General features: G+C 50.9%; 2 protein-coding genes across 2 annotated transcripts; one reads left to right on the forward strand and one right to left on the reverse strand.

Moving 5' to 3' along the window:
* Positions 1–1,655: 1,655 nt before the first annotated feature.
* LOC143831446 (sperm acrosome membrane-associated protein 3-like) lies at positions 1,656–6,307 on the reverse strand. The gene is made up of 5 exons (XM_077324439.1): positions 6,205–6,307; positions 5,038–5,247; positions 4,710–4,868; positions 3,873–3,951; positions 1,656–1,935 (listed from the first exon to the last, which is right to left on the reverse strand). Exons 2-5 carry the CDS (start codon positions 5,174–5,176, stop codon positions 1,869–1,871), a joined length of 444 nt encoding a protein of 147 aa, XP_077180554.1. The 5' UTR covers positions 5,177–5,247; positions 6,205–6,307; the 3' UTR covers positions 1,656–1,868.
* Positions 6,308–9,542: 3,235 nt separating this feature from the next.
* Positions 9,543–14,497, forward strand: LOC143833525 (lysozyme C-like). Its single transcript, XM_077329436.1, has 4 exons — positions 9,543–9,727; positions 10,808–10,969; positions 12,884–12,965; positions 14,331–14,497. Exons 1-4 carry the CDS (start codon positions 9,589–9,591, stop codon positions 14,395–14,397), a joined length of 450 nt encoding a protein of 149 aa, XP_077185551.1. The 5' UTR covers positions 9,543–9,588; the 3' UTR covers positions 14,398–14,497.
* The last annotated feature ends 219 nt before the right edge of the window (positions 14,498–14,716 follow it).

A 14,716-nucleotide genomic window follows, 5' to 3' on the forward strand; every position in this document is an offset into this window, starting at 1 on the left:
CAAGCCCATCTACCCTTGGCCATTTGGGTGAGGGGGTTCAATATGACCACATATATGACCATACATGGTCACATACCATGATGTTTTAAGAAATTTTAAATATAGAGATTTAAAATTAATTAACTACCACCCATTTGGGATACCTTTCCAGGGCCGTCAACAACCCCTAGGGCAGGGGTAGTCAAACTGCGGCCCTCCAGATGCCCATGGGCTACAATTCCCATGAGCCCCTGCCAGTATTGTAGGGAATTGTAGTCCATGGACATCTGGAGGGCCGCAGTTTGACTACCCCTGCTATAAAGCATGACCTACAGTAGCAGGGGAACCACTAAGTCCGTTGTATTGATTTTCGCTTACAGGTTGGAGGAGAGAATCCCCTTAGGCCAATGTCATCCCCTCTGATCCTTCCCTCACTTTTGAAATTTCTTACAAGCCCCAAGCCCTAGGTATGCCTTTATGCTCACAACCGAATATCAAAAAGGGCTTCACTCAAGCTGAATCAAATAAAGGACCGAAGGAAGATCTGAAGGAACAGGCCCAGAGATACAAAAATATAGACATATGAATTGAAAAGCACATTTAAAAAACCAGATATTGGCTCTGGTGATGAAGATGAAGAAGAGTTGGCTTTGATACCCTGCTTTTCACTACACGAAGGAGCACCAAAGCGGCTTACAAACCCCTTTCCCTTCCTTTCCCCGCAACAAAAGTTCTGTGAGGCAGGTGAGGCTGGGAGAGCTCTAACAGAGCGGCTCTGTGAGAACAGCTCTAATGGAACCATGACTAACCCAAGATCACCCAGCTGGCTGCATGGGGAGGAGGAGGGGTGCGAGGAGCAGTTTTAACCCCAGAAGATCTCCAGATGCCGTCTGGAGATTGGCAAGCTTACTCAGGGCCTCCTAGGGGAATGAACCTCCAGCTGGAGCCTGGAGATTCAAATCTCCATGGCATTCCCAACCCGGAGTTGCCAACCAACCTGTGTCCCCCCCCCCCTTTTGAAATATGGCTCAGAAACTACTGTGCTGATCTCCGTTGTATTACATTTTATGGCGATTTCCCGCCCCATTTCAGGCTGTTTAATTTGTCTGTTTCTATCTGCAAGCTTTCTGCCTGCAAAAGCAGCATATGGAAGGGGCTGCCAATCTCCTGGGGGTACCTGGAGCTCTCCCACTATCACAATGGATCTGCAGAAGGCCCAGATCAGTTCCCCTGGAGAAAAGGGCAGGAGGGGGGGGAGAGACTCTATGGCATTTCTCCCTCCCTGGGGTCTCTCTCTTCTCCAACCCGGCATCCTTCTAGGCTCCACCCTCCCCAGGGTTGCCAACAAAGAGTCGGTAAATACCTGGAGAATTCAGGGGTGGAGCCAGAATTGGACTGGGTTAGAGGTGGGGAGGGACCTTGGTGGAGTGGAATGCTGGGGAATGCCCCCTCCGAAGCAGCCGTTTTAGCCAGGGGAGTGGATCTCTGTTATCTGGAGATGAGCTGTGATTCTGGGGGATCCCCCAGGTCTCACCTGGGGACTGGCATCCCTAAAGACCTCCAAGATTTGGCAAGCCTTCTTATGAATCGGCAAATGTCAGCAACCCTCCCAGCATCATAGGCTCCCGACATTCGTCAGCAGAAACTGTAACATAACTACGACTCCATCGCAGAAACCCGAATAAATAATTTTTAATATCACCAGACTGGGCTCTCGTTCCCGGAATGGGAATCCCTTTCCCTGGCAAGAGGGCCGATGCAGAGGATGAACGAGATGTGTCTTCCTGTCTGGCCGGCCGGCCGGCTCCCAGAGGTCAGTGGCGCCAGCGCACGGCGCATGATTCACTTCAAGTTTTCCACGTCCTCCTCCTTCTTCCCGGTGGCTGCTCTCACAGGTCACACCCTTTCAGCCAGTGAGACAGATCGAGGCCTTCGCAGTTATTCCTCCACGCCATCCTGCGAAGGAAGACTTGGGACATGAGTGCAGCCGTGGCAGAAAAGGGTCAGACATTGCAGTCTCGGTCAATGTGGCGCCTTAGTGAAGGATCCAGTTGAAATGTTAGTGATTGCTAACTTGCAGGTGGCAGCTGGAGGTGGGGACCAAACTGTGGCTCTCTGGAGGTCCGTGGACTACAATTCCCATGAGCCCCTGCCAGACGGCAGGGGCTCATGGGAATTGTAGTCCACGGACCTCCGGAGAGCCACAGCTTGGCCACCCCTGATTCTATTATGACTGATCTTCAGGTGGAAGGTGGACTCAATGGCCTATCCTGTCTTTCAGCAACTTTCAGACCGACAAAATTTTATTCAAGGCTGGAGAGCCATCTGACGGGGAGGCTGATTCTGGGAAGGCTCAAGGGGGTGGCAGGTGACAGTGGATGAGCAAGAGGGTTGCGAGTGTCCTGCATAGTGCAGGGGGTTGGACTAGATGACCCAGGAGGTCCCTTCCAACTCTACTAGTCTATGATTGTTGGCTTGTGAGCGATAGGGTTGTGAGTGTCCTGCATGGTGCAGGGGGTTGGACTAGATGACCCAGGAGATCCCTTCCAACTCTACTAGTCAATCAATCAATATTTATTTACGGTCATTCAGACCAACATTCAGATACATGCAATTAAAAACTAAGACAATTTAAAAAGAGAAAAAACAGCAATACTATTATTAAAAATGTCAAAAGATCTGGCGACATAAAAACTCTACTAGGCTATGATTCTATGATTCTAACTTTTGTGGTGTGTCTGAACAACCAACACAACTGAAATGCTGATTCTGTGGGTGTGGAACAGGGCGGTCCTAAGCAGAGGGACACCCTCCCAAATTCATTAGATATACGAAAAAAGTGCCCTCAAGTTGCAAAAGAGTCATGTGGACCCTTCCCAAGGGAAGGGGCAGAGTTGTTTTCACCCTCATCTTTCTCAGCATAGCACCCTGATCTGCCATGGTGGTCTCCCATCCAAGGAGTTGGCCAGTCCTGCTTAGCTCCCAAGCTCTGGCAAATTAAGGTGGGCTGTTCAGGTAGCTGAAATCCACCAAAGTCCCTCTAGGATATGAAGGACAAGCGCTGTTTAGGATGGCGCCATAAATCGCTGTTCAAGGCAGCCACTAGATGGCACTAGAATCCAATTTTGTAGTGCATATCAGATGCAGAACCTTTCTCAATATTTTTACCATTGAGAAACTCCTGAAATATTCTTCAAGAAGCCCCAGAAATGGTGCCATCATGCAGAATATGGTTGAGAAGCATAACTGTATACATTTCCCTTCCCACCCCCTCCAGGTGCATCACTGGCCATTCGGGGTGTTTGGGGAACCAATGCGTTAAAATTAATGTGTTATAATTAATTAATTAATTAATTAAACTACTGCGTTAAAATTAATTCAAAATAATTTTTGGCTAAACATCCGGAAGACGTTCCTGACAGTTAGAGCAGTTCCTCAGTGGAACAGGCTTCCTCGGGAGGTGGTGGGTTCTCCATCTTTGGAAGTTTTGAAGCAGAGGCTGGACAACCATCTACCAGAAATGCTCATGAATTTAGGCAGATTGTGAGTGGGTGGGGTGGGCAGGTAGTTGTGAGTTTCTGCACTGTGCAGGGGGTTGGACTAGATGACCCTGGAGGTCCCTTCCAACTCTATGATTCTGTGATATATGGTCGTATCACAGACAAATGTTTTCACCCATTCGAGAAGCTCTCAAGAAACCACTGGGGGTTTCACAAAACCCTGGTTGAAAATGCCTGTTCTACAGGAAGAAATCAGAGGTCGCTCATGGGGTGGTCCGGGGAATCTGCCAAGATCAGCCCCCTAAGCACCCACAGATATTCTCAGTGCCAGGAAGAGATTTCACGTACTTCCATCCCCTTCCCGTAACTCCCCCTTCCCCCCGGAGCTCTTACCATGTCCCCATGCCTCTTGGGGACTGTACAATCCTCATGGCACAAGTTATGTCATCGTTCAAACTGCTGGTCAGCAAATCTGTGGGGGGAGAGGGAAGAGGCCGTTAAAAACACCCCTCGGCTATAATCGTTCAACAGCAAGAGTCCCTGGCAGCCCAGTGCCCAAAGACAGAACTGCTAGAGTGCCAAGAGGGGTTTAAGGGACATTTGTGGTTAAGAATGCTAGATACCACCATCCTGCTGTGGGTAGAAGTCCTGAAATTTCATATGTGCCTCCCCACAGGTGGCCGGTTGGGGAGAATTTACTCCTTTCAAACAATAAGAAGCCAGAACGAAACACAATGTGGAAGTGATGTAGGGGGACGACACTCTGGTTTTTGGGCAAAACTCTATGGTAGAAGGCTGATTTACCATAGAGGTTTTGCCCACACACCAGAGCATCGCCCCCAATGTGCCTATGTCACTTCCGGGTGATGTAGGCATATTGTGTTTATTTCCAGCTTCTTCCTTTCCTCCTGCAGGTGAGTTAACCACTATCCCCTGCTGGCTGGGCTGATCCGACTGAACTGGCAGCTATATTTAAAGCACCATATACAGAAGCAGTTGCACACTATGTCTCTGCATGACTCACTGCTCTAACCACACTGCCACAAAGCAGTGGGTGGTTCTGTGGGTTGCCAATCTCCAGGTGGGGCCTTGCTTCAAGAAACCATAGAGAGGGGAGAGAGAGAGAGAGAGAGAGAGAGAGAAAGAGAGAGAGAGAGAATGGTTGCCTTCTTCCCATCTGGCTGGATCACAGCGCCCTCTGGTGGCCCAGCAGGAAATTGCAGGACTCACCTGAGCAGTGCAGATCACAGATGTTTGGGGAAGGATGCATGAGGTCATCACACCAGAGGTGGCTGTTGATCTGAAAGATGCCATTGCTGGTGCTGCCGTCGGCCTCGTGGTCCACCAGTCCCGTGTTGAAGTGGCTCTCGTAGAAGGCCAAGCAAATCCCTGTGATAGGGAGGGAGGGAGGGAAGGAGAGAGAGAGAGAGAGGAGACCAGCTGTGCTGCTGAAAGATAACCATCCAACCCTGGAGGTCCAAGAAACCCAATTCCGTCCGCTCTTGACAGCACTCGGGGCAGAAGAGTGAAGAGGGGGAGGGGAAGTAGAACCACGCACAGTTAGCCAGGCTGTAGCCCCGGTACCCATCCAAGCCAGCTGCCTTGAAGTTCTGGGCCAGTTCACAGCGTCCGTATATCTTCCCTGTGACCGCGGACATCAGGCATGTGAAGAGAGCCAGCAGAAGAAGACGCGTCATCCCTGAAAGACCATCGGGACAGGCTGGGGCGCACAATGGCAGGGTGGGGAGAGAGGAGGTTCAGAGGTGGCCTGCAGGGAAACAGAGATGCATCATGGGATTGTTTTGTGACCAAGGTACCAGGCCAATGCATGGTTTCCTTTGGTCCTCTCCTGTTGCTTTAATTCGGAAACACCTGGGAATTGGGGAAGAGGTAACCGAAGACCGTGGAGTTTGGGGAGGGGATGGACTTCGGCAAGGTATAATGCCAGCCAGCCCACCCTCCAAAGCTTGTAAGAGTGAAAGATCTCCAGGCAGCACCTGGAGGGTGGCAACCCGATGCCCACACTTTGGGCTTTCAACCCAGTAAGGAAGTTGCTATGAGATTCCTGCTTAGCTCATGTGCAAAACTCACAGGGTTACACTGTCAAAGGTCGAGCTGTCGTGGCCAGACTGCGGCTCTCCAGAGGTCCGTGGACTAGAATTCCCATGAGCCTCTGTCTCAGCTCAGACCCAGCAGCAGGGAAACGGATCAGGTGGCCGGTGATGCGTTGCTTATTTATTTATCGCATGGAGCGTGTGCAGTGTAGCCAGGAGATCTGAGAATTGTCTGGCACCCAGGCAAGGGACGCTGGGCAGTGGTTGGCCATCACCTGCCTCTGCATCATACCCCTGGTGTTCCTGGAGGTCTCCCCCCCAAACACTAACCAGGGTTGGCCCTGCTTAGCTTACAAGACATGACAGCATCAGCTTTGGTTGAGCTATCTGTGTCGTGCCACTGCCAGTCTGAGGAGCACATCGGACTGTGCTGGTTTGAGGGTGTGATTCAGGACAAGGCAGCTTCATGCATTTGGTGTACTGGGCTCCATTTTTCTCCTTTCGTTTGGGACCAGCTAGAACGTGGGCCAGCCTCACACCCCTGGCCCACTTGGTTTATCTCAGGAGGCCACATTTCCACCCCAGGGCTCTGACTTAAGACCTCCGGATTAAGTCTTCCCTTCCTGCCTGGATCCCCCCCCCCACACAGCCCCACACAGGGATCTACTTACTGAATAAGTCAGAGGGACGGCCAGATCCCTCTGGAGCTGGAGGCAGCAGCTCCCAAGGCACGGGGGCTTCTGGAATCCAGCTGCTTCCTGTGATGTCATCACGTGTCTGCTTCTAGAACTGTGGATGCCAGCCTCCAGGTGCGGCCTGCGGATCCCCTGGAAGGACAGCTAATCTCTGGACTACAGAGAACAGTTTCTCTGAGGAGGAAGAGGAGGAGGAGGAAGAGGAAGAAGAAGAGTTGGTTCTTATATGCCGCTTTTCTCCACCCGAAGGAGTCTCAAAGCAGCTTACATTTGCCTTCCCTTTCCTCTCCCCACAACAGACACCCTGTGAGGTGGGTGAGGCTGAGAGAGCCCTGATATCACTGAAGAAGAAGAGTTGGTTCTTATATGCCACTTTTCTCTACCCAAAGGAGTCTCAAAGCGGCTTACAGTCACCTTCCCTTTCCTCTCCCCACAACAGACACCCTGTGAGGGAGGTGGGGCTGAGAGAGCCCCGATATTCCTGCTCAGAAGAGTTTTATCAGTGCCGTGGCGAGCCCAAGGTCACCCAGCTGGCTGCATGTGGAGGAGTGCAGAATTGAACCCAGCTCGCCAGATTACAAACCCATACTTCTAACCAGTACACCAAGGGGGGAGGGGACTCTGTGGTATTGTGCCCCACTGAGGTCCCTGTCCTCCCCAACCCCAAATGCCCAGTAGGTTCCCAACCTGGATCTGACAATCCTACCCCACATCACCTGCCAGTGGCCAGCCCAATCTAGGAAGTTTTGAGTACTGTGGAACTACAGGCTTTCTCGGGAACTACAGACTGTTTTCCCAGAGCAGTTCTCTCAGAGCTCTCTCGGCCCCACCTCCCTCACAGCGTGTCTGTTGTGGGGAGCACATTGTAAGCCGCTTTGGGACTCCTTCGAGTAACAAAAAGCAAAGTATAAAAAAACAGCTCTTCTTCTTCACTTAGTTTGTCACACTTCTAGCAGAGAGAACAAGCCCCTTTCATTTCTTTCCAACATAGGTGTGATGTTTGCATGCTCTCCCGCCCAGCGCATGGCACCCCAGAGAGCAGATTACTTATACGATCTACTGTGCATTATGCTAAGCTGGCTGTAGATAAGGAATTCCATTCCACCTGAGCTTTGAAGGGCATTTGGTGTTCCTCCAGGTTCTGCAGAAACAGCAAATAATTTTCCGCTGATTTAAAGGGCCAGCATCCCCAGTCGCCAAGGTGGCCACTTTTTTGATGGAGAGTAATTTCTTCGACTCACAGACCATTTATGCACTGGGAACTTCACTGCCCCAGCTCCCGTGCAGGAGCACAAATCGAGGACGGATGAGGTACAGAGGGCCAAATGCTCCCCCATGTGGGTGCAGGAAGAGGTGGAGCAACCTGCCACAACTAAAACTTCAGCCTACAGCCTGGCATGAAGCCTCCAGTGCATAAACGGTCACAAACAAACATGTGTTTCAAGCCGGAAACTCATTAAGTATGTTAAGGGTTTTTTTAGGCGTTGTGTTGTGTTTTATTGTTTTATTGTAAACCGCCACAAGACAATCAAGAGCAGCGGTATATGAATGAATGAATGAATGAATGAATGAATGAATGAATGAATGAATACATTATCAATGGGGTTGCCAACTCTAACTTTGGAAGTTTCTGGAAAGGGAACTAGAGCCAAATGGGAATATGAAGAAGAGTTGTTTCTTATCCCCTGCCCTCCTGGTTTTACCATAGAGTTTCTGCCAATTCCTAGAGCTACACTTCCGGGATAGGTACTCTGTGGTAAGAACTTCCTGTTAAGTACACAAGGCCTTTTATTTATTGTTCATTTTTCTTCCAGGTGGCTGCCTGCCTGACCCTGGCGACTTTATTGGCATCAGCTTCCCACTGAGTTCCCTCCCTTCTCCATTGAGAGGATAACTGGTTCAGAACTTGGAATATGCAAGATCTGCAATATGCATTGAACAGAACATGAAGAGTATCCTGCAGGGGGCATCAGAGGAGATGTGAATTTAACATAGTTTGAATCGGAATCTCTGATGACTTTCAAATAATCTCTTCAGTGTCACGAATGGCTCAATAGGAGATTTCCTGATCCTTTGAGCACACTTCCTCCCTGCTTGCCTCCAGAACCAACAAACAGAATGAGTGCCAGCAACAGTTAGAACGGTTAGGTCTCTCTCTCCTTTCTACACAGACTTGTTTCTCTTCACAATAAACCATTTTATTATTCTAAGTAGCTTGGTGCCCTGCTCTTTTTGCATATTTAAACTCTGCCAACAAAAACAATGTGTCTTCTGTATTTGCAAAGAAAGGCAGGAGGTATGGTGCTGTGGGATCTCAGAAAAGGCAACTGTCATAGCTCTATATAGTCTTATGAGCCTCTTGTGGCGCAGAGTGGTAAGGCAGCCGTCTGAAAGCTTTGCCCATGAGGCTGGGAGTTCGATCCCAGCAGCCGGCTCAAGGTTGACTCAGCCTTCCATCCTTCCGAGGTCGGTAAAATGAGTACCCAGCTTGCTGGGGGGTAAACGGTAATGACTGGGGAAGGCACTGGCAAACCACCCCGTATTGAGTCTGCCATGAAAACGCTAGAGGGCGTCACCCCAAGGGTCAGACATGACTCGGTGCATGCACAGGGGATACCTTTACCTTTACCTATATAGTCTTAGAACACACCGGTGGGGAGGGAGTCATAATCCATGATGCTGAAAGGTAGTATGTTTTTGCTATGGACATGGGCCCCTTCCAAGGAGCCCTCAAGCCCCCCTCTAGAGTTATTATTTCACATGAAGGCCCGTGAAGCTGCCTTATACTTTCCATCAAAGTCAGAACTGCCACATCACCCACGGTCCTTTTGAATGGGAGATGTTGGGAGAATTGGATCTGGAACCTAGATGCTTTACCCAGACATTCTAACCTGAGCCACGGCCCTCCCTCCTGTTTCATAGGATTTTCCTCTGTGCTGCATCTATCTATAGAGCATTCCTGGCACTCTTCCTGTTCCCTGTTCTGCTACTAGGTCAGAATGAAACTTGGTTAACAGATAGAGAGTCAGAGGAGTCGCTGGGGACATTTTCCATTACTCCAGAGTGCCCATTGTTCAAGAATAGGTTTGAGTCATAATGTGATAATGTATCTCTGAGCCCTCTAAAGGCAAAGCAGCAAGGGCAAATATTATTCATGCAAAGGTAGTACCCTGGCTAAAAATCATGCAAGAGTCCTTTTGTTGACTTATACCCCAATAGCCACACAACGGAAAGGTAAACATCCCAGGACACTATCGCAAAGTCTGCCGACCTCGGCTGATTTCCAGAGGTGTTCCAACATCTATATAAAAGTGGACACAACACCTCATCCTCCATCTTTGGTCATCCCAGACTGCAGTGATGAAGGCTGTCTGGCTGCTCTTCTTCCTCGCCTGCGTCCTCCCCATGGGACAAGGCAAAATTTATGAGCGATGCGAGCTGGCCCAAAAGCTCAAGGAAATGGGCTTAGATGGATACGCCGGATACGCCCTGGACAACTGTAAGTCTGCGGCTTCTGGTGCAAAGAGTAGACAGTCTTAGGAAGGTGATCAGATGGTGCAGGACACTGGGGAGTGGAGGGTGGGATTCAATCTCCCTGTATATCTGCCCCATATATCTATCCAAATAGTGTATGTAGGAGGACTGCAAAGGTGTGGGGCACTAGGCTCCTTTGCCCCCTCCAATTTTTCTCTTAGGAATCGTGGAGTGTATATTCTGCATAAGAAAACCTAAATATTGTGTTGCAGCGCTGAAATTTCCCCTTTTTGTGTGCGGCCTGGTTGGTCCCTCCTTGTTGCCCAATTTTGAACTGGGTATGTTTTTTTTTAAAACAGGATAGAAGAAGAAGAGTTGGTTCTTATATGCCGCTTTTTCTCTACCTGAAGGAGTCTCAAGGCAGTTTACAATCCCCTTCCCTTTCCTCTCCCCACAACAGACACCCTGTGAGGTGGGTGAGCCTGAGAGAGCCCTGATATTACTGAAGAAGAGGAAGAGTTGGTTCTTATATGCCGCTTTTTCTCTACTCGAAGGAGTCTCAAAGCGGCTTACATTCGCCTTCCCTTTCCTCTCCCCACAACAGACACCCTGTGAGGTGGGTGAGGCTGAGAGAGCCCTGATATCGCTGCTCAGTCAGAACAGTTTTATCAGTGCCATGGCGAGCCCAGGGTGATTCTTCAAGCTGCATTTACTGCTGGGCTGCCATCTTAGCAGGACGTTAGTGGTTCTCCCCCCTTCATCGATGTATAAACACCACTATTGCTTATGTTTTCCATTATTTAAAGGGAGGCTGTTGACGAGCAGGATGAGTATAGCGATATGGGTCTTATCGCTAAACTTGGATCGCTGGGTTTGACAGGGGGAAATGATTGACCAGGAAACCTTTAAATATTTTGCAAGAGGTAGCATTGCCGTGCAGTTCTTTGGCTACATGTGCTTCAGCTCTTCGAGGTTCCAAGCTCTGGGAACGGTGGCTTTCCCCAGAGTGTGCCGATGCTCCAGCGTGGTTCACAACACTGCATGACCCCAGCGCATGCACAAAGCCCATGCTTCTCTTCAGCCCTCGTCTCTCTTCGTGCTTCAGGGGTGTGCATGGCCTACCACGAGAGCCGCTACAACACAGCTGCCACACACTACAATGACTACGACGGCAGCACCGATTTCGGCATCTTCCAGATCAACAGCCGTTACTGGTGCCAGTACGGTTCTGAGAGCAGTGCCAACATCTGCCGCACTCCGTGCTCTGGTGAGAATTTATTTCTCTGGCCTCTTAAGATCCCAGTTTTCTTCCCAACAGGGACCCAAAGTGGCTTACAGCACATTCTCCTCTCCTCTGTTTTACTTTTGTAACGACAGGCCTGTGAGGTAGGTTTGGCTGAGAGAAAGGGACTGGCCAAGCAAGCTTCCATCAGCAGGGGCTTGAACTTGAGTGTCCTCACTGCAGACGTGCAGCAGGCTGGCAGAGGTACCGTATATACCTGAGTATAAGCCGAAGAGGGCTTTTTCAGTGTGAAAAAAATGTGGGGGGGGGGGAAATTCGGCTTATACTCGAATGTATACGGTAGTCAAAATATCATCCCAAAGTCCAGATACCAGTTAAAGCACACACACAGCTCCAAATCCAAAGGGAAATCCAAATGGATCACTCTAAAGTAGCGATCCCCAACCTGTGGGCCGTGGACCACATGTGGTCCATTGACTAATTGGAGGTGGGCTGCAAAGGACACCTTCTCCCCCCCCCCCCCCGGCCTTTTACAACACACTTCGGGTGTCCTTGTCTCCCATCACTCCCAGATGGGACTATCTCGTTGCAGAGAAACAAGCTCAGGGTTCCCATTGATTTGTCATTGTCATGAGTTAAAATTTCCATGAAAACAAAATGTTCCTTATGTTCATTGTTGTGGCGTGTCTGTATCTTATTTTGAAGGGATGTTTAAACATTACCATAGCGATCAGAGAGCGTTAGGGCAGTGGTTGAGAGTAGAGGAGTAAACTACCCCCCCCCCACACCGGGCCTCAGTAAAATTGTCAGGTGTTGAGTGGTCCCTGGTGATAAAAAGGTTGGGGACCACTGCTCTAGAGCACAGGACAAAGCCGGAGTCATTCAGGAATGCAGGCTGCAAAGTCAGGAACTAACATTGTATCCACACAGCCATCCCCTTGTTTGCTGCTTTTATACCTCCAAGCCGCCTCAGCCCTGCTCCTGCACACACTCATTCTCATTGCTGATGTGCAGCCAGTGCAGTGCTGCCCATCTGTCTCGTAGTTCCATGCTTATCTTCTTCTTATGCTGTTCCGGAGGCTCTGATGACAGGGGAGGTGAACTGGCTGGCAGATGATTCTCTGTTGCCAACTCAGGGCTGGGGGGGGGGGCATTGTATTGGTGCCTGATTGCAGATCCCATGTCTGGCTGCTCCTCCCCCTGCCACGTCTCTGTTCCTGGATGTGGGTTTGGGTCAGGTCTGCTGCCTGCCTCATCCTGCATGTCCAGGTCCAAGCTCTGCAGGAGATAACTCGTCCATGACACTGAGTCACCTTGGGTTCCGGCTCTCCCAGTATAGCAGGATCAACCACGCGAGGGCCAGGTGTTGTGCTTGCCAGTCCTGGAGCGACTCCAGCCCCATCCTCAGATTCTGGCCCCGACTTGTCACCTTCTTAGAATCATAGAACCATAGAGTTGGAAGGGGCCACACAGGCCATCTAGTCCAACCCCCTGCTCAACGCAGGATCAGCCCAGAGCATCCTAAAGCATCCAAGAAAAGTGTGTATCCAACCTTTGCTTGAAGACTGCCAGTGAGGGGGAGCTCACCACCTCCTTAGGCAGCCTATTCCACTGCTGAACTACTCTGACTGTGAAAAATTTTTTCCTGATATCTAGCCTATATTGTTGTACTTGTAGTTTAAACCCATTACTGCGTCTCCTCTCCTCTGCAGCCAGCAGAAACAGCATCCTGCCCTCCTCCAAGTGACAACCTTTCAAATACTTAGAGAGGGCTATCATGTCCCCTCTCAACCTCCGTTTCTCCAGGTTGAACATTTCCAAGTCCCTCAACCTATCTTCATAGGGCTTGGTCCCTTGGCCCCAGATCATCCTCGTCACTCTCCTCTGTACCCTTTCAATTTTATCTATTCAATTTTATTCTTCTTTTCCTCCCTCCAGCTCTGCTGACATGCAACCTCGCCCCAGATGTGGCTTGTGCGAAGATTGTGGTCACAGAGTCCGCGGACGGAATGGGAGCCTGGTAAGGAGAATTGGGGGAGGAGGGGGGAGAAGAGTTAGGGGCTCTTACCACTATCTCCCACAGAAGGTTCAGGAATGGGAAAACCTGGTGATTTGGGGGGCGGCACATGAAGGGGTTTGCAGAGAAACTTGAATGGGGTATAAGGCCAAAGAGCAAGGTCTTATACAGTAGCCATTTGTTCCAAGGGAACTCATCTTTGTAGTCTGGAGAGGAGCTGGAATTCCAGGGGATCCCCAGGCCCCACCTGGAGGCTGGCATCCCTGACCCTCAGTGGGGTCCAGGGCCACAGAGTCCCCCCTCCCAAGCAGCCCTTTTCTCCAGGGGAACTGATCTCTGCAGTCTGGAGAGGAGCTGGATTTCCAGGGGATCCCCAGGCCCCACCTGGAGGCTGGCATCCCTGACCCTCAGTGGGGTCCAAGGCCACAGAGTCCCCCTCCCAAGCAGCCCTTTCCTCCAGGGGAACTGATCTTTGCAGTCAGGAGATGGGCTGGAATTCCAGGGGATCCCCAGGCCCCACCTGGAGGCTGGCATCCCTGACCCTCAGTGGGGTCCAGGGCCACAGAGTCCCCCCTCCCAAGCAGCCCTTTTCTCCAGGGGAACTGATCTCTGCAGTCTGGAGAGGAGCTGGAATTCCAGGGGATCCCCAGGCCCCACCTGGAGGCTGGCATCCCTGACCCTCAGTGGGGTCCAAGGCCACAGAGTCCCCCTCCCAAGCAGCCCTTTCCTCCAGGGGAACTGATCTCTGCAGTCTGGAGAGGAGCTGGAATTCCAGGGCTGAATCCCCAGGCCCCACCTGGAGGCTGGCATCCCTGACCCTCAGTGGGGTCCAAGGCCACAGAGTCCCCTTCCCAAGCAGCCCTTTTCTCCAGGGGAACTGATCTCTGCAGTCTGGAGAGGAGCTGGAATTCCAGGGCTGAATCCCCAGGCCCCACCTGGAGGCTGGCATCCCTGACCCTCCGTGGGGTCCAAGGCCACAGAGTCCCCCCTCCCAAGCAGCCCTTTCCTCCAGGGGAACTGATCTCTGCAGTCTGGAGAGGAGCTGGAAATCCAAAGGATCCCTGGAGCTGCCTCCACAACCGGGAGATCAATTGTAGAAAGAGCAGCCACCACCTGGAGACTGGCAACCCTAATCGCTATAGAGCAGACATTCTCTCCCCCCCCCCTTTCCGAAGAACCTTTGCAGCCAAGAAAGCTGCCATTTTCTCCATGGAAGGAGATCTTGGAAAACTGGGAATCAGTTGTAATTCTGGGAGAAGTCCAGCCCTTGCATGGAGGTTGGTAACCCAGGTAGGTAGGCAGAAACAAAAAAACAAAACCATAATGTGAAAGGGGCTGAAATCTTACCTGTTCTCTTTCTCCCGCAAGGGTGGCATGGAGGGCGTATTGTCAAGGTCAAGACCTGTCTCAGTACGTGGCGGGATGTGACCTGTAGAGAAACACCATCCCTCAGAGGCACCCGGGATCCTTCTCTGTCGTTATCAAGCGAGACTCTACCTCTGAGCGAACCCAGAAATACATGAGTGAGCCACGTTCGTCTTCCGTTCTACAATCTTCTTTCAGCACTTTGAGAGACTGTGCTTTCTTCCCAGGTGGAACCACCTGGGGTTGGGAAATACCTGGGGACTTTGGGGGTGGGACCAGGAGTGGGTGGGATTTGGGATAAGGCAGGACCTCAGTGGAGTATAATGCTATGGAGTCCCCCCTCCCAAGCAGCCATTTCCTCCAGGGGAACTGATCTCTGCAGTCTGGAG

The sequence above is a fragment of the Paroedura picta genome, chromosome 3, assembly GCF_049243985.1.
Source record: "Paroedura picta isolate Pp20150507F chromosome 3, Ppicta_v3.0, whole genome shotgun sequence".
Lineage (NCBI taxonomy): Eukaryota > Metazoa > Chordata > Lepidosauria > Squamata > Gekkonidae > Paroedura > Paroedura picta.